The 26,771-nt window shown below is 43.3% G+C and overlaps 1 protein-coding gene across 1 annotated transcript in view; it reads right to left on the bottom strand.

Annotated features, from left to right (window-relative positions):
- Positions 1–26,771, bottom strand: part of reln (reelin) — a 99,201-nt gene that overhangs the window by 55,296 nt on the left and 17,134 nt on the right. Inside the window, exons 2-3 of the mRNA XM_008278927.1 lie at positions 21,770–21,877; positions 4,126–4,264 (exon numbers count right to left, since the gene is read on the bottom strand). Coding sequence (XP_008277149.1) covers positions 4,126–4,264; positions 21,770–21,877 — 247 coding nt within the window. The remainder of the gene's footprint in view (positions 1–4,125; positions 4,265–21,769; positions 21,878–26,771) is intronic.

Genomic DNA, 26,771 nt, shown 5'->3' with positions numbered 1-26,771 from the left:
TTCTACAAAAGCAGCACTGTAGTTACCCATGTACTATATGCAATACAATAGTGTATGTTTCGCAGATTTTATGTTCACACAGACCTGCCTACTTAGAACAGATGGCAGTATCACCAACACAACAACACCCAGCGTAATTACAGCACAGAAACCATTCTTTTTCAATTACAGCTATTAAGACAAGAGAATATATGAGCTCTTTCTCTCTTTCACTGCTTTTATTTCTCCTTCTAATTGCTCCTAAAAGAGATTTCTAATCGTCTCAAACGCCACAAAAGAACAACAGGTAGCAGATATGTCAAAAACGCAGACATACGTGTTTGCATACAAATGCACGTAAACGTAGCAGCGTGTCATGACAGAGAAGAGCAGTGTGCCATTAGATCTGCAGACATCCGTCTCCTCACGGGAACACTTTGGAAAAGGGGGCTCACGTGCAGTAATTAAAGCAATCTCCAACCCAGCAGCTGTCTGAGTCCCACAGGGAGACAGTGCAAAACACTGCAGCCTAAAAACACACTATAAGCACACACACACAGACACACACCAACACACAAGGAAATGGTCATACAGGGCTGCACGCATACATACACCCATATACAATCCATAACGTCAAGAGTCACACACAACGCTGAAGTTGTTGTTGAACATGTTTTTCTGAAGCTCGCTGCTGTTACAGATTTTTATCACACACACACACACACACACACACAGCTGCACTGACGACCGTGAGGCTGTAAGTGAAGCAGAATAAAGAAAAAGAAAAGAAGTGATACACCAGTGCATCTTTGCTTTCACCAAGAGAAGCTATTAACCATTCTCACCTCTGCTAAGTGCAGCAAAGCATTCAGTACATTATGTAGTGATGTGGACTGCCATGTCTGAGCAAGAATAAAAAGCGGGGCAGAGTTCTGTTTTATGCAACCATTAAAGTCTGAGCTGGTTTGCATTTTGTGCGTCAGAACAGGTTTGCTCACGACTTCCTGTCTAGCATCACTCTGATACTGAGGTTGGAATCCACTATTCTCCACTGTTGATGGATACGTTGCTTATGGTTTTTTAAGACCTGCAACTGAGACAAACATCGCTGACAGAAGTTTTTGCTTGTTAACACCTTGATAGTTTTATTGGGAATCTGCAACGATTCAAGAGCGTCAAATGTCCCAGTGGGCTGGCTTTTTCTTTTCAAGTGTCCACAAAGGTTGGCGTAGATTCTGTGGAGATTAAAAGTTTTAACAACATAGCATCCATGATCACAGGAATATCAGGCTGCTTAGAAATTGATTTATAGTCTTTAACTGAACTATGTTTGGCAGGTATTTTCTTTTCTTTGCCTTCCAACATCTTTCTCCTGTCTGTGCCTAGTATGGTGCACATGTGATGAGTACTTTTATGCATTCAAAGATAAGATTAAAGACAATTAAAATATTAATTAAAGACAAAAAGTCTGCTGAAAATGTCACTACAATCCATTTATTTAGTAACACTTCTAATTCATATTTTTATGAGTCCATTTTAGACATTCCCTGTTAAAAAATGAAGATTTCTGCTCTTTGCAGAGCTCCTTAAATACAAACCAAAGGCATAAAACTATGCACAGCGTTCAATTTCAACACCTTTCAGAAGGAATGCAGCCTTGTTTCAAAGAGTTGTAAGGGGACCAGACTTTTGGCCACGTCTGTGAGTGTATGTGTGCATTCTCCCTGCTCATCCACCTCCTCTTCTTCTCCAAGGCCTCCCCTTCTCTTTAGGTGGCAATTTACAGCCACCCAGGAAATGAGTTCCTCTGGATTCCCACGTCACTGCACTCTATCACACTCCTGCTAGTGATCTGTTACCAGGAACACTCCCACAATATCGCCCATAAAACTGCTCAGAGGGCCCATATTAATGCAGCAGCGGGCCTGCTCCAGCCCTCTGAAGGACATAGGATGTCTGTGGCTTTAATTTAAACACTCATGGACAACGCTTGTGGAAAAAAAGTCCTTGTATCAATCAGGGCAGGAGTGCTGTGGGCAAGGGCAAGAGATTGTATTATTTACATTTGTGCAGTCAAGACAAATGTCACTTCTGCTACGCCCAAAGCCCTATATCTTTATTACCTTGGAGAATTTGTTTCAAAACGGCACTTCTTGGAAAGAGTCCATTCACATAAACCAAGATGCATAAACAAAACTTGACTGGCAGCAACAGTGACAGTTCTCGGAACAAATCTCAACCTGCAGTGTAAGAACTCCTGACAGCCTTGGAAAACTTGATGTAGCACCCAAGGTGGCCACAAAGGCCTTGCCTGTTGAATTTCCCCACTGAACCCCGGGACGGCAGCTCAGGAGAGGAGCACATACTGGCGGAGATGGAAGCTGCGAACTGGAACAGGGTGCAATAAGAGCGTTTGTGTCTTCATGCTTGTGTGTGCGGAGCAGTTTTCAGCCAGCTGGAGTGTGACTGGCTGACTTTGATAAGGTCAGCCGCAGGGGCCCTTATTGTCATACAGTCGTGGCCCCCTGCCAGCCCCACTGTCATCAGCACTGGCACACTGCTGCTCTGTGGTTTACACTCATACGCAAACACACTGCACACGCATGGACACACACACACAAATACTAAGAAAAAACACAATCCTTGTAAGCTGACACACACACACTCACCAGCAAATGTGTTTGCTGGCAGACAAAAAAAGCCAGTAAATCTGTTTGGCTCAGTGGATATTGTCTAAATGACTGCTCCACTTCAGCAAATTTCCCAGCTGAATCTTTTTTTTTCTGTCAGTCTGTCCATAAAAGTCTCTGTCTGATAGACTATTGTGTCCCTCCAGGAATTCATTGAGGGATTTTCGCGAGTACTGCCAAAATGTTTAATTTAGTTGTGGGTTTTATGAAACATTGATGTGCAATTTGCAATGTCTTTCAAGTTTTGAAAGAGGGTGACTGGTAAAAAGAAAATAGAAAGAAAAAATGAGGGATTACTTTGCATGCTGATTTGACTATCTAAGCAGTAACATGATGAGATGATAGCGGTGTTTCACTTTTTAGATTTCTTTTCTGTTTAAAAACACAGAGCTCTTCTCCTTTTTAGGAATAAGAACTACTTTTAGTCACATTTATAAATATGGCTGTGCTGTGCCGCTGTGACTTTGCATGCAGCAGGGCTATTGAAATCCTTCCTTTTCCTCTACGTTTCTCCAGGAACAGCTGCTAATTGCATTTTGACGGACTATCAGTATGAGGCTGTAAATCACCGGCCAAGGGAACTTGAGGGGGAAAAGAGTTAGAGGGTGTTTTCAACAGGCAGAAATGGTGAAACTGATGAAGAGCAAGACAAGACAATGGGAAGGACAAAAGGAGAAAAAGCAAAGACCAGGGCTGTTAAGCTAGATCTGCTCCTGTGTGTAAGATTCTGAGAAAACAAGACATAAACTTATAAAAACAAAATCACCTGTCCAGTGTCTCTAAATGAATCAGTTTGTTGCAGTGGGCTAAAAACACTTAATAGACACATTTTTCTATAGTGGGACTGTTACTAATGTTTTTGTATGAAGCCATTCAAGAAGTAGATCATGTTTTTTTATAAGCAAAACTGTGTGTGTCTGTATCACACCCATCCTCAGGGGATGGGTGGATCTGACCAGCCACTCACACATTTTCCAATGAGAAAAGGGATGCACTGAAGGAGAGGATGAAGATATTTCCGTTAATTCTCAGCAGCGTAAACACACACACACACCCACACCTGCCACTGAACAGGCCATGTCAGGCAAGGCAATTAGGATACAAACAGGCACGCTAACTCTGTCCCCGGTTTAACCTCTTTCCAGTCATCATGCATGCTGTCTCTGACAGGATGGCCTTTTAACATCCTTTCTGTGGCTCAGACAGAGAGAACGCCGCCCATGATGTCAGCTGATAAGACTCTCTCAAGCTCACTGGGTCAACATGGGGCCACACACCGCTAACAGATATTATTGTTACAGTTTACGACTTCCATGTCAGGGTGAGACACGTGGCAGCTGTAAAGGTCCTAGTCGGGATCGCCAGGAACTCATTTGCAATTTCTCTGTCTTATTCTTTCCTTGCTGTTGACTTTTTTTTTATCACAAGCACTTATTTATAAATGCCAAGAACTTACAGGAAGTTGACGCAGCCGGTGCCGGGTGGCGGGGCGATCCACACAAAGCTGAAGCTGGTGGAGGGCTGATGGCTGACATGGGAAGCCACCACACTGCAAACAAACTGGGTTCCACCAAACTGACGGTCTGGCATCACACCTGGAGGAGGGAGGAGAAGATGGACAGAGAGGGCAGAGTGAGTTAACAGGACTTGTTAGAACTGTGTCATGCATTTCATGAACAGAAATGTTTCCTGCCTTAAACTACAGGTAGCAACTGGTTTCCATTTTTTGTACCACGGCAACAAAACGTAACTTATCAGCTCAAATCATCTTAGGTCTGCTTTTATCGTTGTGAAAGTTACAGTATCATTGCGTGGTGAGCCGTGTTGTAAGATTTTTTAAGTCAGTGCCAGTGGTGTGCAGCCAGGGGCCTCTCAGACAGACATGAGCCACATTGCCAGAAAACCACACCCAAAGACCAGCAATTACAAAAACACAGATGTGGTTTCAAAGATTAAATTTAATTCATGACTTTCTACACTAAATGCAATGTTTTCCCATGGCTAAAGTCTGTCGGGTTCCCAACAAGAAACTTTAAAAATGAACCCACACTCAACTACAATACACACTCACATAGCTTTTTATACTAAAATACAACACACAAAACAATGACACTCACTGTGATGGACTGCCAGCAGTATTTCGAGTTAGTCTGTTCAGGCTGTTTTTATATCATAATGAAATTAAGTAAAAGTGTGGAGAAAAAAAATCACATTAAAGTAAAAAATGGTGCTCTGTGCAAGATCATTTGAAGCAAAGTCAACCCAAACCAATTGTATGAAATTAAACTGCAGCAATAATATTTGGTGCCCGAAAAGAGCGATATGCAAAACATTACAAAGCAACTCTTGTTACAGACTAGTCAGCAGAAGTCTGAAACTAATGCATAAGGTGACTGGTGAATTAATTTAGCAAAATACACTGAGAGAGAGCCACAAGGAGCTGTGGGATGTAAGCCACTATTGATAGTGAAAACAAGAGAGAGTACTGACATTTACCAATGTCTCCAGTTATCCACCTTTCCCCATCCTCACTTCTTTCCATTTGCTTTCATTTCTTTCTTCACTTGTTTGATCTCATGCCACGCTGCTATTTTTTTTTTTTTTTAATCTGAATCCACAAGCATCCTTCAGTTTTCTTTTTCTTCTTTCACTGCTTCATATCCAGCCTCTCTCCTGTGCTCTTTCATCCTCTCTACTTCTCTCCTTTCATCATTTATTTTTATTCAGTCCTTCTTTACTCCCTCCCTGTGAGCTGACACTCCATAACACTGCTCTTATTAATGAGGGTCCGTGTCCGGCTATGATTGCATCGACGGAATGACATCATGTCACACAATCTTTCCTTTATATCGCAGAGGGCAAGGGCAGGACACCGGCGGACTCATCCATCACCGTGCAGACATTCAGAACAGTTTAATAATTTACTGTACCAAAAATGACTTTGTAGTGTCAGCAAAGAGGCGTCCAAACTGTGCGCTAAGTATCACCAATACAAACACGACTAGAGTTCGCATTTCCCAGACAGGTAGGCATTCGTCATAATTCAACAACAGTAAGTCAACAGAGTGTGGTCCAGTGCACACAGACCAAACACATTCAACCAGTTTAAAAATGTATGTGATGCTCCGTCGGTGTATGAAAATGCGCTTTGGTGAGCTGGCCTCTGCTCTTTGGAACCTGCAAACACAACCTCTCCTCTCCTCTCCTCAATCATAACTCACATCACTGAAAAAATAATCAGCTGTGATTAATAACAGTGAAGCTTTAATATCCCCCAGAATCAATGTGCAAATCAATATGCAAAGACCGTGCATGAGTGTGTGCCTGTAAGTGTGGTTCAGGACTAATTATTTAAAGAGAAATAATTCCGCCCATTTCTGACAGTAATAAATCTGACCTCACAGACTGTATCCATAAATACACAACGTCGACAGCACCGTAAATGTTTCTGTTTGACTGGGCCAGCTGTGTGTGTGTGTGTGTGTGTGCGCGCGGGCATTTGTGCATGGGTTCATTTGTGTCGCTGCATGAAATTTATGCTGATGTGTGCGTGCGCGCCACGCTACAAACAAACCTAGTTATCATTGCTGTCGGATGGAAAAACTAAGAAAAAACAAGCTTGTTTTTACACCGAGCACCATGCATTGATTTGTTTACCCTGCGGCGTTTCCAAAGGTTCACTTCAGCCCAGAAATTGTAAATTTTCTCATCATGTGGAGAAACGTCCAATTCTTTAACGGGAATTCGAACATGAATAATTATCAAAGCCACATAATTTACAGCATTTTTCACATGACAACATATTGTCTCATTATGTGCGAGTACATGCAGTGTGTGGTCCTAACGTGTCAGATTTATGAGGTGTCGAACAACGCGGCCCCTTAACCGCGCCGAGGAGCGGCTGGTGTGTAATAACAGAATGAGTGTAATCACCCACTAATAGTACCACTGTTCTCCAATCACCTTGGCTGCAACTTCTCTGTGTAATGGCCATAATTTACTCCTAAGCATATCCCAACACATAAACCCTCACACAAAGAAACAAACATTACCGCCGAGGATTACTGCAATCTTGTTTGCCTGGGCAGGATCTCTTCAGCACCCTATCTTTACCGCTGACATCTAAGCAGCAGAAATTGTTTCCGTGCTGGCCTCGTGTCGCACTCAAGGAAGCATACGGTGACACATCCATACATCTTTGTCACTTTTTAACCCCCTCTGACATGAAAGAGTGCCACTTCCAGAGCAATTTCCTCGCCGATACGCGCCACATATTTACTGTCGCAAGCAAAGCAGTCAAGACAACAGTTTTGGCACTAATTGTCCAATTTTGTGGCAGGAGAAGAGAGAAAAAAAAAAAAAAAACTCTGTGAATATTTCTCACCACATTGCCATGGTGCAATTTGAGAATCCCTGCAGTTGTGCATAATACAAGCTTAGCTCTCGTGGCAATGGAAACACTATCTGGAAAGCTGCAAAGACAAGCGGAAAGAGAAGGAGTGATGCGATGGAATCGAGCAGGAGACTGAGCCGAGGTGATGCCAAGAGGAGAGAGACAACAGCTATGGCCAATGCAACCACCGAAGGACAGAAGCAATCAATCAGTCATTCAAATCACTCATTCGACAGAGTATTTACTTTTGCAATGCCGTCACCAGCTAATGAGAAAAAAAGGTGCGTAGTAGTGCATCTGCAACACGTTAGACAGAGCTCGAGTTTACACTTGACAAACTCTTGCAACCCTCTGTGGTGAAATTAACAGTTACTGGACAAAGTGAAAACAAACACGGGATTTAATGCTTGAAGGAAAAAGTGAGCAGAACATCGGGAAAATGAAGAAACATATCATCAAATAGAGACAGAAACCGATGCAGAAAAAGAGGCAGAAGGGAGGTAAGGACTGAAGGTATGGCCAAAGAAAAGCAGAGAGCGGTTTGGCTCGGGTGAAGATGAAAAGGCAGACTGATGCACTCCAGGACACAGCAGCACTGGGACTTGACACCGCTCGTAGAATTTCTATTCCCACTTGAAAAATACACTCAGGCATAAAAATGCAAATAACGATCCCGTACTCCTTTCATGTCTGAGTGTGGAGAGAGAGCGAAAACTCACTATTATTCAATGTGATCCAAATCCACAATGTTCCAGTAAAGCAACAAGCTTTAGTGAACCTGGACAGACAGAGAGAGAGAAAAAAAAAAAAAAAAAAAGCTTGGACATTCCTGGTTCGTCCAGGGAATGAGCAGAGAGAAATAGAAAGACAGGCTCTTTTGTCATGGTGAAATGAGAATATACAACAAAGCTCTTCCTGTGTCCTTGTTGGCTTGGGTCACACTAACTGCAAAAACTGTTCATTACTTTCCTCTTCACTCAGTTGACCTCTGAGCTCTTTGTTAGTTTTGTTAGCATCTCTGAGCTACCATCACCGGTTGCGCAATATTTTGTTCATTTCTTATTCTTGTTTCCCTCAATTTCTCCAGATCCCCTTTGAAATCGTTAATCAAAAGCTACCCACTGTTGGCTGATTGACAGGAAGAACTTGCCTATAAATTGTTGTTTCTAAAATAATTTTAAAAAGAAACATGTTAAAATTCTACTTTTTAGCGGGGGCCTTTTACGCTTGATCAATTCGTTATATCGTTATCACGCCATCAGCTGCATGCAGAACTCACCTAATGAGCGGATAATGACAGGAGTTGTAGCTGCAGCACAAATGCCACCAGTGATGCATTCATGCTGCATGTTAGATAAGCATCAGCAGAGGCCACTTCTAATTCAATAAACAGCCACGGGGGGATCTTGGAGGACTGTTGCAAAGCACACATCCGCAGTCAAACACACATATGCAAATACATGCACGCTCACACATACAAACACATGCAGTTCTTTCACATGCAGATTGGGCGCTTATGAGCTGTCGGCAGTGATTAATGGCAGGGGAAGATGACCTGCTAACTCCCACGGTATGACTGGGCAGAGCTCGTTTTATAAATATGAACCCACACACACATATACATGCGAACGCAAACCTGTGCACTCTTGGTCATGCCCACACACAAGCTCCATGAGATACACAGAAACACAGGAAATGGGTGTGTCTGGATTTTAAGGGTCACATATTGGTTGTAGGAGTGTCACCCCGACATCAATCTCTGCTGCTAATTGTAGTGAATTTTTAAAGCACCCCATAAAAAAGAAGTGGGAAGTTCACCGCCTCTTATTTATTCATATTCAGTCTACCCATGTCTCGAGTAAAAAAAAGAAGGTTCTGCATTTTCCCACTCTGACTGCTCTTTCTTTTCTTTAAATATGTAAACACTTTAATTCACATCAGTCTGTGTCCTCTTTAAAATGCCTCTATATCTCACTTTGCAAAGCTAATGAGCTTTCCACAGCCAAGCTCAAAACAAGTCAAATAGATGGAGTGAGAATTCTCCCCGATGGAGCAGATGGGCAATCGGTGGCTCAGCCTGGCAGCAACTTAACACTGCAGCAGGAGCCGGTCGAACTGGCATTAGAACTGAGAGTTAGGCTTTGTGGCAGAGTTGCAAGGATTCAAGAGACTAGACCATTCAAAATTAATGTGCACATTTACCAAAATCCATACACACCATTTGACATCTGGTCGGTAGCAAATAGCTACTGTGTTTTGCACTCATTCCACAGCTGTCCTGTCTGGCTCAGGGAACAACCGGAAACTATTAGTTTGACTAGTTTGTGTTTAGTTTGACTGTACTTGCATTCCTGCTGCATGTTTTTTTTTTGATGTGATTTCAAGACAGTTAAACATGTTTTTCTGGCAAGATTTCTGATTGACAAGACGTCAGTGGTGAGATGCATGTGAGTCCCTGGAGGCGAAAAGAATCCGCTTGCTTGTTGCTTCCTTTCTACCAACAATAAATCTAGTAAACTTGTCTGGCTTTTACTTTACTGGAGCGATTGTTATTCATAAATTCACGTACGACTTTAATACCACAGCATACACTTAGAGCCACAAACACACACACAGGCACATGACTGTATGCCCGCTCACACACACACATATACACACACACAAGGAAAGCCACCACAATTAAAATACATGCGTATGCAGAGCAGTGTGCTCGGAGCGTTAATGAAAACCCCACAAAGTAGTGTAATGTGCTGTAAGGAGATTAGATTATTAGATTTTGGTCGAGGGAATTCATATTTGTCGCTACTCACTATGTACTTTATAATTTAACAGAGAAAAGTGGGTCTAGCAGAGATTAATGTTTATGATGCATGTCTTTTGTGCATGTTTGTGGTGTGTGTGCGTATTTGCACACTCAGACAGATAATGGCCCTTTAACCACCAATCATTCTCCCACTGGCTCAGACTTAGAAATCCAATGTACACCACCCTAAATAATTTGGAGAGCGAGCCCATTAAAGGGTCATATTTCATGCAGCAATTCTTAATACCTGTCATAAACCTATTGGAGCATTAACATGTGTTATTAAAAGCCTGTGAATGTATGGGAATCTGTCAAAAGCCAGAATAATGCCTCTGTCAACATGTTTCAAGAGAAGGCCACACAATGGCGACATAAATGATACATCACAATAGTAGTGACAGCCAGAGTAGGGACCCCATACGCTTTGTGCTGCTGAATGATCCCATGCGACGTGTGCGTTTATGTGCGTCCGTTGTGTTTGCATTCACCCCTTTTTTCCAGTACCATCCTCAGCTGGTCAGCCGGACCATTGTAGGGTCTCGCAGCGCATGACAACCCGACTCTGATCTGCCATTGGCTAAAAAGGGCATCCATCTCAGCATCTGCCAATCAAACTGCCATGGAGACGGGTTGGCAACATTGTGGTGATGGCAGGGGTCCGCACAGTGCTGCCAGGAGGAAGCTGTGTGCTACTATGGGTGGTGAAAGATGCCAGTGGCCAGGGGGGGGAAAGAGAGTAAGAGACTCTGTGGGAAAATGTGAGGAGAAGTGGTTTGCCACATGAATGAAAGAGAGTTTAGTGGGCATTAAAGGACACCTAGAGGTGCTGAGCAGTAGATGTGGGTAGGTGAGGATGCCGAGCGTGCACAAGATTTAGCGTTGAACTGAATGTTGTGTGAATGACGCCATTTGTTCCTCGATAAAATGCATGCACGCTCTTGTTCGAAGCACCTGACCAATTTTCGCCCATGTGCATACATTCACAGAACAGTTGCTCTTTCATTTAGGCTTCTATTGTGTCTCACAGCATCCATCATCCATCATCCATAAACTCCTCATGGCAAGGCCGCACACACACACACCCACACACACACACATCAACGAAAACACAGATCTAAGGCTTATTGTAGGAGCGAGTGAAAGAAAGTACTTCACACAAAAGCATATGCGTATATGTGAAGAATGATTAAATAAAAATATATGAGTAATTTAATAATTGCCTACACTTCTATATTATGTCCCGCATCCGTTGCATCTCTCAAAACGAGTAACTCAAAACTAAAAGCACAGAGAAAATAAACATTTAGTTCATTGCTTGTGTACTACTTCTTTTCAGTGATCAAGAGCTACAAGCCATACAAGCATGAATGATAAATGGAGTACAGGAACACTAGTGGAGCATAATATACCCCCCTGAACTAATGTGCCATAATTGAAATGAATGTTGTTCTGAATCAAACAAGTGTTGTGTGTTTTGAAGCTCCACCCTGTATGATAGATGAGACTTCTACTACTTCGCACAGCTCTGCAATCCATCTAAAAGACGCACTCGCAACCTCGCAAACACACATTCATAACACCCAAATGCATATATGCATGCATATATTGCTGAGGACGCTGTTCCAGTTTGTTACGAATGGGGTTGTACTGTCGTGTTTGTGGCCACAATTTAGTTAGCATATTTAGTTAGGTTGTTAGCATATGCCAGATATACCATCCCTCTTGCTCCCACATCCCCATTTCCCAGTCCGCCTCCCTTCCCCTCCCTTTCATCCTGTCCAAGAGTAGCTTTGTGTGGATCGGTCCGAACCACAACGTCGGTTTTACATTTAACCCGAACCCCAGACGTTTTTTCACAAAGAGCAGCTCACAGATCATGAGGAGTATTTACTAACTTGACTGAAACTGTGACTCATCCATAAGACTAAAATGGAGCTAACATTTGTTGGCCATGTCACACAGCCCTAATTCAGTGTCAACTTCACATCATGGCCACCTGCTTGATATGTACATCGTGGGAAGAAAAGTCACAAGTTCTGCCAGTGCAGGCAACACCAAATAAAATATGCTGTGTATCAGATTAATAAAAATCATGCAGAGTCTGCCCAGCTTTAAAAACTAACCATCTAGCATGCAATACCTGCTAAACAACAACAAGTGTATCGCCAAAACTTGAACTTCTAAATTCTCGTTGTGGGAGTGTGAGTTCATAGACGTAAAACTATTCTGACAGTAATTGTTTGGATCATACAAAACAAAGGAAGAGTCATGCTGAAACAAACATCTGCAACAAATGGTAATAGTTTAATCTAAACTTCAAACATTGGTATTATCCCGTATTATAGAGAAAAACTACTGCAAGTACAGTAGGGTTGTGATGAATTCATTGTTTCTTCCAGACAAGTTTCACTCGAGGTTTCCTTATAAAAACCTGTTTGACTTTCAGATTATTTATGTTTCTTCTTCTTAGTCATATTATCATAACTTTAGTTTGATAAACACAGTGTTATTACTACTGACAGGAAGGATGGCTAAAGCTATGATAATGAGATCCAAGTTATATAAAAATGGAATTTCCCTTTCCCTTCCCTTTATGCTTTTAATAGAGTCAAGCTGAGAAACAGGAGCTTTCTAAAAACTGGGTTGCGTCCCAGACTCAAGACGTGTGTGTGTGTGTAAGCGTGTTATGTAAACCATCAAGGTGAAGAGTCGCTGAAAGGCCTAATGGCAGCGACATAACTGAGCCCGCAGAGTGTAAGTGGTGTGAGGCCTGTGGAGCAGCACCCAGCAGAGGACAGCCAGCGTTCTGCCCCAGGAGAAGCTTACCACATTGGGTGGCAAAGTCACTAAACTCCCCTTCCCCCACCCCTCTAGTCCTTGAGCACCAATTTCTTCTTCCAACTCTCCATCCATCCATACATCCATCCATCAGCAGAGCCTATGAGCAGCTGCCTTCTGTGGGTGTGTGTCATTGTAGCTTGGCAGGCACACACCACAGCTTTACCGGCAGGCGCCAGGGCTAATTTGATTTTTAATTCAACACGACTTCTCGGCTAACAGTTTGAGTTGGGGATTAATTAATCTGATTTGACTTGTGCTAATTTCTTGCACCCACGTCCCTGCTCTCCACCCGTCAATGCAGCAAACAAACAAACTGGTGAGGCCATGGTCTCGCAGGCCCTGTCCTGACACACATGTTGGGTACGAGAGATGGAGACCCGGGGCGACAGGTGAGGAGCCAGTGGAAAGCCTTGGGAAAGCATGGCATGGCGCCTGTCCTGCATTTGCATGCATGCGCACATACAGTATGTGTGTGTATCTAAATGTGTTTATGGGGGGGAGGCTGGAGCTGAGCCTGGTCTGACAGAGGAGTGCTGGGAGGCAGTGAACTAATCACGGCAACAGACTGGCTCTCGTAAGGAGGGCGAAACAAAGAGAAGGTCAGTAACTATTTTCACTGCCAAAATATGGGTCAGAAAGGATCTGGGTGAGTTGTACACAAATAACTTGGATATAATGTAAAAAAATAAATAAATAAATAAAAATACAAAAAAAAAATGGGCCAGGCTGTGGAGAATTCCTGTTTGTCTCTAAGGCTTTTAGAGGGTGGAGGGCCAAATCCAGTCATGGAGAAACCAGCAACCACTAAGCTTCCTCAGCTCACAGAGTCAGAGGGAGCACTTCCACTGTTTCTAATACTCTCTGCTAGGGAACGTTAAAAATGAATAGACCTAAGAGTGCAGCTCGGTTTGCATGCACTTTGTAGAGAAGTCTTTGTACAAAAAAAAAAAAAAAATCACTTTCTCTCTGTTTGCACACCGAAACCACAGATACCCACACACTTGCAAGGTGCATGTGGAGGTATAGAATTTAAGGACTTTTATATCACAACACAACAAAGATAAATTTCAAAGTCAGTTTGCCTCTGTGTTGAAATGATGCAAACCCACCAGCGTTCACAGAAATGTGTCAATCTGAGCAGTCTTTTGAGTCAAAGCGCTCTCTGTCTTTATTCTATCTTTATTTCTCTCTCATTCTCTCTGGCATGTAACCACCCTCTCTGCATGGTAGAAAATAACATTGCTCTGCTCAAGAGAGACCACACATGGGAGAAGCAGCCTACGCCTGCTGCTCTCTCCTGCAGGATAAAAAAAATAAAAATAAAAATAAAAAATAAAACTGCCCAACAGCTCACACACACCACTTTGAAATCTCTATCACAGTAAGTCCAGCTCTTGCATTCCCCTATTTCTGCTCCCTCAGTCACCCTGGACCATACATTTAGATGCAAAAAATACAGCACTGAAAGGAAAAAAGGCTCAGCGTGTGCATACAAATACATGTGTGCTCTCACGGAAAGCAAATATAAACACACATACAGGCACAGTGAGACACAAATAGATGCACATACACATGAACACGGGCGCACATGCAACCGCATAGAAATGTAGGCGCACCTAGTGAAGCCATGGGAGTTCAAAGAAGGGACTGTGTTTTCCAGGAGAGCTAGTGCACATCAAGTGAACCAGTAAATTCCCAGCAGCACTGCTCCGGCAGGTCTACCGTACCAGCACACCTGAGAGGAGAGGCCTATGCTGTAGGGATGTATGACCGAGACTTGTAGCCACTGCTGTAGTTCTACCTTCAATTATTAATGACTGATGTTGCATCCTTTGAAGGAGGGGTTAAGGAAGCCTTCTGCACGGAGAGAGGCTACTTCTGACTTCTGGTGCATAATTACCCGAGCGTTCCTCTGGACTCTGAGAGTACGCGAATGTTTAGCCACCTGTTAGCAGCCTCTAGGCATTGTAGATTGGTGGGGGAGAATGTGTTAAGCAACGGGAGGGACGGAACAGAGGCTCAGTCTGGGCGAGAGGGTTGGGGGAAGTCCTGTGCCAGCAAAGCCGGGAGATTTACAGCAAGCCGACCCCACCGATCTTGAGTCTGATCTAACACTGTGCCGCAGAGAACACAAATCACCTCCCATACATAACCCTGCCCCTGACAACTCATTTCATCTTCTGCACTAATGAATTCATCATCAGGAGGGATCTGCCTTCGGTGCCTCAGCCCTGAGCAGAGAAGGAGTAATGGCTTAGATAAGTCATCATCATCATTATCAACATCATCACTGCTGCCAGCACCTCCTTGCCTCTGTTTGGCCCATAGTTCAGTATCAACAGTTTGGGACTGTGCGGTGTCCTTGACGGAGTTGCGAGAGGGGAACTTTAGCAGCGTTCAAGGTTATTATGAGGATAGGGTATCGGAGCAAGTGTGCCACAGATGCGCATCCTATGTATGAAAATCAGCACGAGTGTGTGTATGTCAATGGAATTTGAATGCGTTGGGGTATGAATGGATAAGTCGGTGAGTGTGAGAGCTCTTACGGTAGCGAGCGAGCGTATGCGTGTGTGTGTGTATCTGTGTGCGTTTATGAAGGAGTCTAAGCGGCACAGTCAGGGAGCTGTCAGCAGAGAGCCAGGGAGCAGGCTGATCACAGGGCTGCAGTGCGTTTGATGTCTCCTAGGGACTGACAGCTTCTCTCCCCATGGGAACCCCTTCTCTCACCCCTTCTCTGCTCCCTGCACCACCCTTTCTCTATATCATTCCTATTTATCCTCCATCTTTCCATACACAGTGTCTCCTCACCATTTGTTTTTTTTTTTCTCTCTCCTCATCCCACTGATTGGGAGGAGGGAGCACACAGGTGCCCTCCTGGGACTGTTAGAGCTGTTTGAGAAAACACAGAGGTTCCAAAACAAGGCTTTGTTCAGCAGGAAACACACCTGTGAGTTTGTCTCTGTAAATACTGACATGATGAGCTGCCATCTCTCATAGCGTGACATTCTGGCTGACATTCAATCTGGCTTGGTGGCAGAGAGGTGTCGACAGCTGACCTTCAGCCCTGAGATGGATGAGAGTGTAGATATCGGGATTTGAATGCATAATTGTGAGGGCCATTTGTGACTGAGTATTGCTGCATGAGTCCTATTCACCTGCTAATGCATGTGTTGGTTTTCAAACACTATTACAGACCGCAGGCGCTCGCAACATTACATAAGACAATTAGCGCGCACTGCTCCGCGTTTTTGTGGTCGAGCGTGGACGGACAGATGTGGCGTTAAGAGCATTCGGCAGCTCTGTTAAGTCGTGGCATCTCTTTTCTTTTCCCTGACCGTAGCCACAGTAGCAGAATGGCAACATTTTCCAGGAAAGCGCACGTCTGTGAGAGCTTCTGGCTTCCCAAGTTGGAAATTTGGCTTGGAAAACTACTTGTGCATTTATAGCAGCAGGGTCGAGGCAGCTGAGGTTACTATATGAGATTCCATCATGTACCACTTGTTATTTTCTTGCTCCAGTTATGCTGCTAAATGAGCTGACTTATACTTGACACAAAAAATGGATTTCTCATCATCAGTAGCCCGCTGGTACATCTTTGTGTGCACAGCTGTGGACATTAAAACTATCCGATATGAAGGAAAATGTTGCCCTGCAATAGACCATGCAGGGCCATTGTGTTGCTGGGACAATACCCCAAATAAACACACGTCCTGCATCATTGTGTCTGTTTTACCATCTATAATTTTCATGCGGTCTAATGTGATTAAAAAAAAACACATTAAAATATACCTCATTTGACGAGGGGATCTTTTTATAGAAAATCACTGCTTTAGTTTTTCATATTTTAACACTGGAACGTTGTTAAAGGCAAATATTTTGAGGAACACCATGGAGTTGCGCGCTTAACTTAAAAGAAAAAGAATGAAAGGATCTAATACAGTCCCGGGACCCAAGGTATGCATTTAGGAGCGAAATGTATATATGGTATGATTACACTTTTGGACCCTTTCCGTCCCCTCCTCCACAGGTCAAGGTGCAGCCGGATTTCATCTCTGATCGGGCTGCGTGTTAGCATGAGCCCATCCGTCATGGCAACAGAGTGTCGGCTGGATGTCCCTGTCACTAAGCTGTCCGTTTTGTCAGACAGCCAGATCCATCATATTGAGATGGGGACTGATCCTTGCTAGCAGAAGCCAACCGCCCCGCAAATACATACAAATATGCAAATTAACGACAAAATAAACATCACCCTGCAAACGAGCCATCCATCAATGACCGGTTTCTCAGCAGCTCAGCATTGGCAAGGCAACACCAATCAGCCACTCCGTCAGAAGGAGTGATGGAACGCCATCCTCTCATCTTCTTTCTCTCCTCGCTCCCCCCCTTCTTATATCACTCACATGCTGTCTCACTTTCATTGGTCCGTATTTGCCATTTTTCATGCACACTTTCTCCAATTTTCCCCTCTCACTCTGCACTCACACTCATTCCTTTAATCTCACACACTTTGTCAGCCCCATGTTGGCTTTTTTTTGCCTATCCATTTCCCTCCCATCTATTTTCAAAGCTCTCGTCCCCCCCTTCAAGTGCCTGTTCATCATCGTAATTATAAGTTAGCAGGAGCCGTTTAGAATGAATACTTGTTCTGTCTTTGTGTTTGAATGGATAATGATGTGATGGGAAACATTTTTGCCATTAGAGGAGCAATACAAATCAGACCACATGTGACACTTCTTTCCATCCAGGCTCCGGCCTGTAGGTCCCAATACGTCACTTCGTTATTGCGGCGCGACATTTAACTGCGAACTGTTGTCATGATATCTGAACCAAATAAATCAAAATTATGGGAATGTACTTAAGTCATTGTTGTCATGATAAAATTTTAATCGGCGGCAGTTTGAAATTTGTGTGAGTTCCTCTCAGAAAGCCAAGAGGCTGGACTGGAAAGAAAGCGCTCCTAATGGAATAAAAGTCAAAGGAGGGAAAAACATGAAGCAGTTGGAATTCTCCTGCAGCTGAGTCAGTCCAGACTCATGTTGCTTTTCTGGCAGTGTGTACAGACATCCCTTTAGAGTATGTTACATGTACATATATTCATGTAAAGTCTACATGTTTCACCCTAAAACATGTCTCTAATGAGTAACTGAATTGTGAAAATCTCCTATAAATTGGCTTCAAATGAAACTCCACACCTTACCTCATCCATTAACTGTATGCTGTAACGACATGAACTCGAAAATAAAATGTTTGAGTGTTTCCTGCCAACCTCTGGCACCTTGAAATACAATAATTACCACAGACTGTCTCGGCCAGATTAGTTTATCTGCCCCCTTTTGGGCACATTTATAAAACCACAGTCAATTTACACTCCTGTGTTCTGCCGCTCTAATGTGGGCCTGGCACCCAAACATAACATTGTTTTTAGCTCCAGTTTGTCTGATTGCGCACAAGCCATAGCAGTGCAGTTACAGCGTCATAAAGGTCTGTGGTTAGTCCCCCGGCGGTAAGTGGGGGATCTCTTGCCTTGAGGCGGCGGAGGAATGAGCCTTGGGCAACCGAAGCCACAGCTCAGCCCAGAAGCCTAAACCATGGCATTCCACAGACTACCTTAAATGGCATCCCAATTGCTTCATCACACATCGGCTAATTCGACAATGAGTGGGTGTTGAGTTCTGACGATGCAGTAAAAATCATTCCCTCAAAGCAAAACACTTTTATTACGATTGCAGTGTGAAGTGCATTCTAATTCAGAGGGAGTGGAGGACAGTAAAATGTCCACTTCTGTCTCCATGTCAAAGTGTCAGTGCGTGACAGCATGTGAGGATGTTTACATTCATGAATGTGGCAGACCAAAAGACGAACATGGAAAGACAAACACTAAAACGGAGTAAAAACAAAACCGGTGATAAAGCATGTGTATTTGCATGCAGTACGCTTGTGCTCATGAACACTGTTTTTATGAGTTTCGCGTAAAAAAACCCCCCAAAAAAACAGAGAAGGGTGACAGAAGGCTGAGGGGAATTCCGTCTTTGCAAGCCATCGTGCAGTCATCCTGTCTACTTGCTGCCACACCAACCACTGGACAACCCCACAAACAGAAACACTAACCTCTCTGTCTCCACACTTCCCTGCATTTATCTCTTTATTTCCCCTTTATTTTGTCTCTCTTTAAAACCATTCATGCTCCCTATATGTCCCTTTGTTTGTCTTTCTTACCCGCTATCTACCCAGCACAAATAAATGATCTGCTGTCTTTCTTCTCTCATGCTTAGCATTAGGTCGTGATTTCAAATATCAAAAACTTTCACCAATCTTAATTTACGACTTATCATCTCCCTGTGTGTGCGATTCTGTGGCGGCAGTGCGCTGAGGTTTCACTCTTCCAGAGCTGCAGTTCGTTTTGGTTTGTGCACTTAAACATCTGTCAGCCACATGTTCCCCCAGCCAGCCACCACTTCGATAACTGTACACAGCTGGAGTGTGTGTGTGTGCCTCTGAGTGAGAGTATCTCTACTGAATTCCATGTGTGTGTGTGTGTGTGTGTGTTGTTGCGTTGTGTGTCCATGCGTGACAGTGTCCCCTACATGCCTCCTATCGGGAGGATTAAAGCCACACCTTATCTTTACACTAAACACCATTATAAAACTCCCTTGAGGAGTTGCGTGACCTTCTTGTCCTCACAGGTCTCTTTATATTTGTCACAACAATAGACATCAAGCAGCGTCTTATTCTATTGTTCCTCTTTATTATCTTCAAAGCATTTCGCTCAAACACTGGCTCTCTTCTGCACAGTAATGTCGCCACGTTTCCATGAGCTCATTGATGAAGCCAATTCGCTCTGGGAGCATCTTTCTTCAGCCCTCCCAAGGCTGAAGAGCTTTCAGTCCCCAGATGTAGCATCATGGTCTGCAGACCAGCGAGGTTTCTGCCACTTGGATGTTAAGCGTGTCTTGTAAAAAAAAAAAAAAAAAAAATCCCATCTGTCTAATAATTGCACAGACAAATGAAGTAAAGGAAAAATAAAACTACGATCTAGAAAGCAGTCCCATGTCAGACAGTATGGCTGTAATAAATCCCTCTTCAGTTTCGCCTTTATGACAGCACTGATTCTGCATGCGCTTGTTGCTCCACAGAGTCCACGAAGCCCACAGTGGGAGAGGATGCAGGAGAATTAGAGCAGAGAGACAAAGTGCACAGAGTTCTTCAGCTGAGGCCTGAATGACTGACTGGAGCTGTGAAACCTGGACAGCATCACTGCTTAGCAGATTACACATGCTGTAACGGAAGGCTTTGCAGACTTATTTAAACATACACCATGTAGAAACTCGTCGTTCCACAAGCGGCTGCCTATCAGGCGATGCAGCCATACTCTTAAAAGTTTTCAAATAATTAGAGTGAAGCAAAGGTGACGCAATCCATGCTTGGATGCCTCCCCAGTAAACAGAGCTGCCAAGAGTGAAGAGCTGCCCTGGCCAGAGTGAAGTCAGCGCCTGAAGAACAGTGGAGTTAGTCAGAATGAGTGAACCTGCTGGGCAGCAGTTTTGGGCCACTAGCCCTGTTCTCTAAGAAGTTCTTTATGGCGGGTCCATCGCCCCAAGAGAGCCCTCCCCACACACACTTCATCTGAGTCTAAAAATCTTCGTAGTAGGTCCAGAAAGGAGTCGTGCTTAATGTAATTCAGTTCACTCCTTACAGTGACTGCACTTGTCAAAAGAACGCCAAACATTCTAAATTTGGGTTTATATTTTTTAGTGTAATGCATAAAAGTGATGCAAACAATTAAAAGAAAGAGCTGATTTAGCTGTAGCATTAAAGAAACATGCAGACGGTGCAGAAAAAGTCCTGAAAGGACGAAAGAATTAAAAGGACAAGTAGTAGAAGTAGCAAGAAGTATTTGCAGCTTAACAATCAGGGAAAACAGCAAAACACAGGTCCAAAGTTATGTCACAAAACCAGTTATTAATGCTAATGAGGCAAAGTAACTAAGTAGATTTACTCAAGTACTCGACTTAAGTACCATTTTTCTACTTCATGCCTTCCACTCCTCTACATTAAAGAGCGAAATATTGTTCTTTGTACTCCACTACATTTACCTGGCAGCTTTAGTTCCCATTGAAATAAAGAGTTTACACAATAAAAAATAAAAACTACTTCTAAAATTCAACCTTTTGTAGCTTGAATTCATCGAGGTCACATTTCAGACATCTACGAGTTGAGTCTGAACAGCTGCAACAAATAGTGATTTTTCCCTCTAAACGTCTCACATGGTTTCATTTCAGTAAATGTTAAATGAACCAAAATCTCACCAGGAATCAAAAATAAAAGAAATGGTCCGTTAACCTCCTGGCGACCCCTCAGGTTTATGTGGGACCCTGCACCTAAGACTGATTATAAAGTAGCTCAAAGTAGCTACAATAGTAACGTGCTGCTGACACACTGATGTGTCAGGATTAATATTTAAACATCATACATAATCATGTCAATCACAAGGACCAAACCAGGACTACTGCTTAAATACTTTAGCTTCATTTTGTTGCTAATACTTATGTACTTTTACTTAATTAGGATTTTATATGAAAGTCATTTACTTGTAATGAGGCATCTTTTGTAAAAACACAAATGTGCCAAACGTACCTCAGCCTGAACGCTGTATCTTTTCTGCCACATCTGACCCGCCGACCCGAAGATCATTAGTTATTTTAAGTTTGGTTTTATCTCTCCGAGGTCTTTACTTTTTCTGCTTCATTCTCCAATGTCCTCTCATCCATCTCATATTCCATTTTCTGTTTTTCTTCTCCCAAACATCAATGAAAACCCATCTGGCCGAACCCACGGCCACATCATTCCCACTCCTCATCCATCACGGCCTGTCACAACAGGAGCGGGGAAGTGGTCTTATGCTCATTCTGGGAACGGATGTGGATCACTGAGCTGGGTCGAGCTCACGGTGATACTCCATAGTCCCAGCGCTAAGATACTATTTAGAATATCTGAGGGTTTGTTAGCGCTAATAAAGCACAAGAAACTAGCAGTTTGTATTGGCAAGAAAGGAGAAGGACTTACCGAAGCCAAATGCGGCCGGAGCAGGAATGGGAGCCGACTGGACCGGCGTGGAGGTGTAGAGGCCGGTCACCAGCAGACCATCAAAGGATACACTGGTAGAGATGGTTACTGAAGAGAGAGAGAAACAAAGAAGTATGTTGAATACTTGTGCTACTCTCAAAAAAAAAACTTCACAAATTTAAATTATGATACGATAAATTATCCTTTAATGTTTTAGCACCCCTGTATGAATACCTCACAGGAGGACAAGAAGATAAACTGTAATTTATTGTTAATTAGGCGTCAGAGATCATAAGTACTAAGCTTACACTTCAATCACACGCTGCGCAGACAATTAGCCGGTGTGATATACATGCGTGTGGACAGGAAGTGTAAAAGTGTCCACGCGCTGCAGCTCACTTACATCCTGCTGGTAATGAGCACAATGAGCACAGAGCTCAGGTGTTAACAAACAGAAACAAAGTGGCCATTAACTGGGATGCCAAAGAGAACGAACACCCCCCGTAGGAGAGGAGAAAAAAACACAAGTGTGCAGGAAGGTGTTAAAGCAAAATCCACAATGTGTCTCACACACAAACACACACACGTGCAGACACAAACATACAATGAAAGCACATGCTAAATGGGGGCTTTGAGTCACTTCTAAAACTGTTGAGCAAGACAACAGTACAGTATCATCTGCCCCCTCATCACCTCGCTGACTTTCTCACAGGCAACAGAATGTAATCTACCTCATTTCGAACAAATCACCGTACTTAAATCTAAGCCTGTCCCTATTGACAGCCATATTAGAAGAGAGCGATGAGCTAATTGGCTGTAACCCTGATAGTCTCGCTAAGCCTTTATTCATCACAGGTCGCCACAAACAGCAGCGGATCCGCAAACTGCCAGAGGTCTATTATCCAGCTGAACACATCCACAGCTTAGTGTATCCAGGAGCAAGTTAACTATTGATCCGCCCAGTAAACAACGGCCCTGAGTGACGGGACCACAGAGCCGGCTGCATCACTGGAGGAAGAGAGCTCAGCCACTGGACTGCTTCCAGCCAGACAGATCAGAGTACAGGGGAACAGTCTGCGGCTCAAAGGAGAACACGCTCCTAAAAAAACAGTTTTACACACTGAGGAATAAAATCCTTTGCAGCAGAGCGAGATGGAGGCATTGTTATTTCCTGACCCTGGAATCCCCCTGCTTATGGGGGGAAAACTGAAAGGGAAAAGGAGGAGACACCCACAGCGTTGCTGTGTTTTAGTAAGAATAGCAACATGTCAGCTTGGTCTCGGGGCGTTCATTCTTCTGGGCTTGGTGCGCTTCGTTGTGGGAATCTGGGTAGAGTAGACTCCTGTGTGGCCCCGTCTGCCTGCCTGTCTGACTGGGTGACTCCATTAACATGTCCTCACACAAGGCGCCCAGCGTTTGTGTGTGTGTGTGTGTGTGTCTGAATGTGTGTGTTCTCCATGTGTCTGTGTATGTTGAATGTGTTACACCCTGTCTTAAGAGCTCAGTTCAGCCCATCTCTTCCCTCCCTGTCTCTCCTCCATATCAAAGCCTCAATAATTCATCCCACAACACTTTTTATTGTAGCCAGACATTTCCTCCTTTAACGTTAACAAAAATCCAGCTATACATACATATACATTTATATATATTTATACACACACACGCACACACACAGCCATGTCAAGAAATAATTGATTAGCCAATAAAATAAATGAAATAGTGGATATTTTTGTGTAAACTAAAGAAACTGAAAAAACAGCAACGACTAAACTTGGAATTTGGAAAACAAAGTAAACACCAGCCTATGTTAAATACACATTAAAGAACACAGAATAACTACTTTGTTTAAAGCTGCTAAGCTTCTGTCTGTTACTGTGCTGTACCAATAGGGCAAAATCTAAATGATTAGACACAGAAAACAACACCACAGCTCCCATACTTAATCTGAGGAAATACATTTGACCAAGCTTAATGTGTTGGACATGTTTAACAAACAAAACAAAGTCTGTCCCAGTTTTTCTTTGTCAAAAGAGCTGCAGTTTTCAATAGTTAATAACCAGTAATGTTATTGAATAAATGTAAAACCTGTGTTGGCCTCGTCTCCTCGTAGCAGCCTCATCTCCTAATGGTTCTATACAGAAATAATGGGCGTACCTGATCTACATGATAAAGTGACTTGTTCACTGTAGTTAACATGAGTCCAGCTGCTGGAAACATCTGTTCTGCTGGAACAGATGTCCGCAGAGACTGTTGCACTAACTTCTTCAGTCCGGGAAATCTTTCAGTGTTTACTGCCACTACTAAAAATGTATTTATACTCAAAGCAGGGGAGTGTCACTGCTACAGCTCATCACTTTGGTTCTAATGTTGTTGAAAGCATGTGTAATCAGGCCCGCTGCTCCGGAACGTTAGCAGTGTTCGCAGCTACAGCTTCTATCACTGCTGTTTGACTCTCAGCTCCTGGCCTGCATTAACCCTGCAGCTGCTGTTGCTGCTGTTCAACCTGCTAGTTTAACATTGGCATGAGCCTCAGAGAGCTAGCTAAACCAAACAGAAGCCAAACAACGCTGAGGGTTTTTCACAACTTCAGGCTGCTGTGTTTATTAACATGACCGCCACAGTTAGCGGAGCCAAGCTGCAACATTCCTCGTTTTTAGACGGCAGAGCAGCGCACTCGATTTACAATTTGTGCAGCCCGCAAGGATACTATTTACAATCTGTTTCCTGATTGTGACACTGCACATCCATGGTCTTCAGCATCACTGCTAATTCATTCTTAATCAATTTAACAACAATCAATTTTATGCCAATTAGGTTTAATCAATTAACAATTTAGTAATAACGTTTGTCGTTAGTACAGCCACCTGCTGTAAATTGAACGAAGCAAAGATTTGCATCGATGAATTCCAGTATATTCCTGGTTTCTATATCTAAAACAGATGGACATCGGTCAAAGAATAACATACAGTGTGAACTCAGCAGTAAAAGGGGTTAAATCAATTCTGAATATTAAGCGATCAAAAGGGAGAGCTATCTGCAAAACAATCTTCTTAATTAGGTGCAAAAAATAATAGTATGAATGGCTCGAATAGCACTATGCGAGCAACAAGTGATGTCTTTTTTCCTCGTCAGCTGTGAGCACTGCTAATTCTATCAGCATGTACAGCGTGTACAAGAAGCTGTATTGTGAGAAAGATATTTTTGCTTGGCAACAGGAGCATTATCATATTCAATCCATGTTGCTCAGTGCACCTCTAACACCGCAATATCCACAGAACGCAGCGAAAAGGCCTTCTCATTCAAACAAGCAATTACCGCGTTCATACTATGCATGCATGTGCTCCCCATTTGTGCTATTTCTGTTCCCTGGAATACATTACCTATTCAACAAATCCATTCCACAGTGTGGTGAGATATGTTATCAGTGTTTACATTATGTTGCATTGATCCAAGGCCATGGCATGATGCAGTATTTAATGGAGTAATGGACTGAGTTTAATGCAAGTTGGACGGGGCTCCACCAGCCTCGGTACACACAAAACGCTCATTTCTGCACTTCCACTGACCTGCATCGTCGAGGTTACACACACTCCATTACTCGCCGCAGACACTTTAATACTCACTACACAAATACACGCAAAAAAAAGACTTCTTTTTTTTTCTGCCTCCACCATGCCATTTCTCTCTTTAGCCAGTGCTAACACCTTTCTTCCAGCTTCGCTCCCATTTGAGGTATCACTGTAAAAAAAAAAAAAAAAAAAAAAAAGCTCTCTCCTGCACTTTCCCCATCTACTCCCTTCTCATGAATTTTCTGTTCCCTCGCAGCAGCGTACCTGCACTCTGTTTGATGTGGAGGCTGGGAGGAGAAGGAGTGGAGGGGAGGCAAAGCTGGGGGCACAAGGTTACAATCGAAAAAAAAAAAAAAAGAACTGGGGGGGGGTGAAAAGGGATGGAGAGTCGGGGTAGTGGAGTGGCCCATGGAGAGCAGCACTACCTGATCAATACAAATCCAAGATCTAAATTATTTAGACAGGCCTCTAACACCCCTCTCTCACTCGCCTGTGGAACGCATCAGATAGATGAGCCAATCAGATGAGATGAGATAAGATCAGATCCAATCACCTGTGGGGGTAGTTCACACTCGCGCTCACACACACATACACGGATCTAAAGGAAGGCCTTTGATGGTAGCCTTTAACATTCTTGTCCATACTTCATTTCTGAGCACTGTTCACTTGGCCGAGGGGGATGAGAAGCCACGAGGCGGGAATGGGGGTGAAATTTATTACCAACGGTCTCATTGAACGCATTAGCAGGCTCTGTGTATGCGAGCATGTGTTTGTGAACGTTTGTGTGAGATTTGTTCATGGATAAACAAACCAGGTGTCGGGCTCATGCAAACATCTGGAGTGAATTTTAGGCTCTGGATTACAAAATCAAGCAAACGAATGCATAAAAATATATGCTTTCATTATTTGTACATTTACTGATTGTCTGGTTCGTGGTCTGGGATGGGTTGGTTTGTGACAAAGTAAGGGCTTAAAGGTGGAGTCTGCAATTCTGGAGAAAGAATGTTGATATTTAGAGGAGATTAAGGAGTCTGAAAAAAAGTATATTGAATTAGAATTGCTCTTTGAGTACGCTTCAGTATGCATGCTACGTCTACAAAGTCAAAGAAGCTGTGCTCCTGTCCACGCAGGAGTCATAACTGCCGGAAACAGGCAATCCTAACACAATGTTTTCTTCTGGTAAATGTTTTAAAATCATATGTTGTTGTGCAGCAAGTGTTCTGGTTTCTATTTATTCATGTGCTTCTGGTCCTGGTTAATACTTCAGTTGTGTGATTGTCAGTGTGTTTAGAAAGAAGGTGGGAACAGGAAATGATTGGGTCAGGGTTCCAACAGACCAACACAGAACCAGGAGATGTGTGCAGAAGTTCACATTTCAAGAGGCACGCGCTCGGTCCGAGAGTCTTGCCTACAAGTGCTCCTAACCGTCTCGG

This window comes from Stegastes partitus, unplaced genomic scaffold (genome assembly GCF_000690725.1).
Source record: "Stegastes partitus isolate 25-593 unplaced genomic scaffold, Stegastes_partitus-1.0.2 Scaffold138, whole genome shotgun sequence".
In the NCBI taxonomy this organism is placed as follows: Eukaryota; Metazoa; Chordata; class Actinopteri; family Pomacentridae; genus Stegastes; species Stegastes partitus.
Note: the sequence above shows the minus strand (reverse complement) of the source record. Positions and strands in the feature narration are given on the sequence as shown.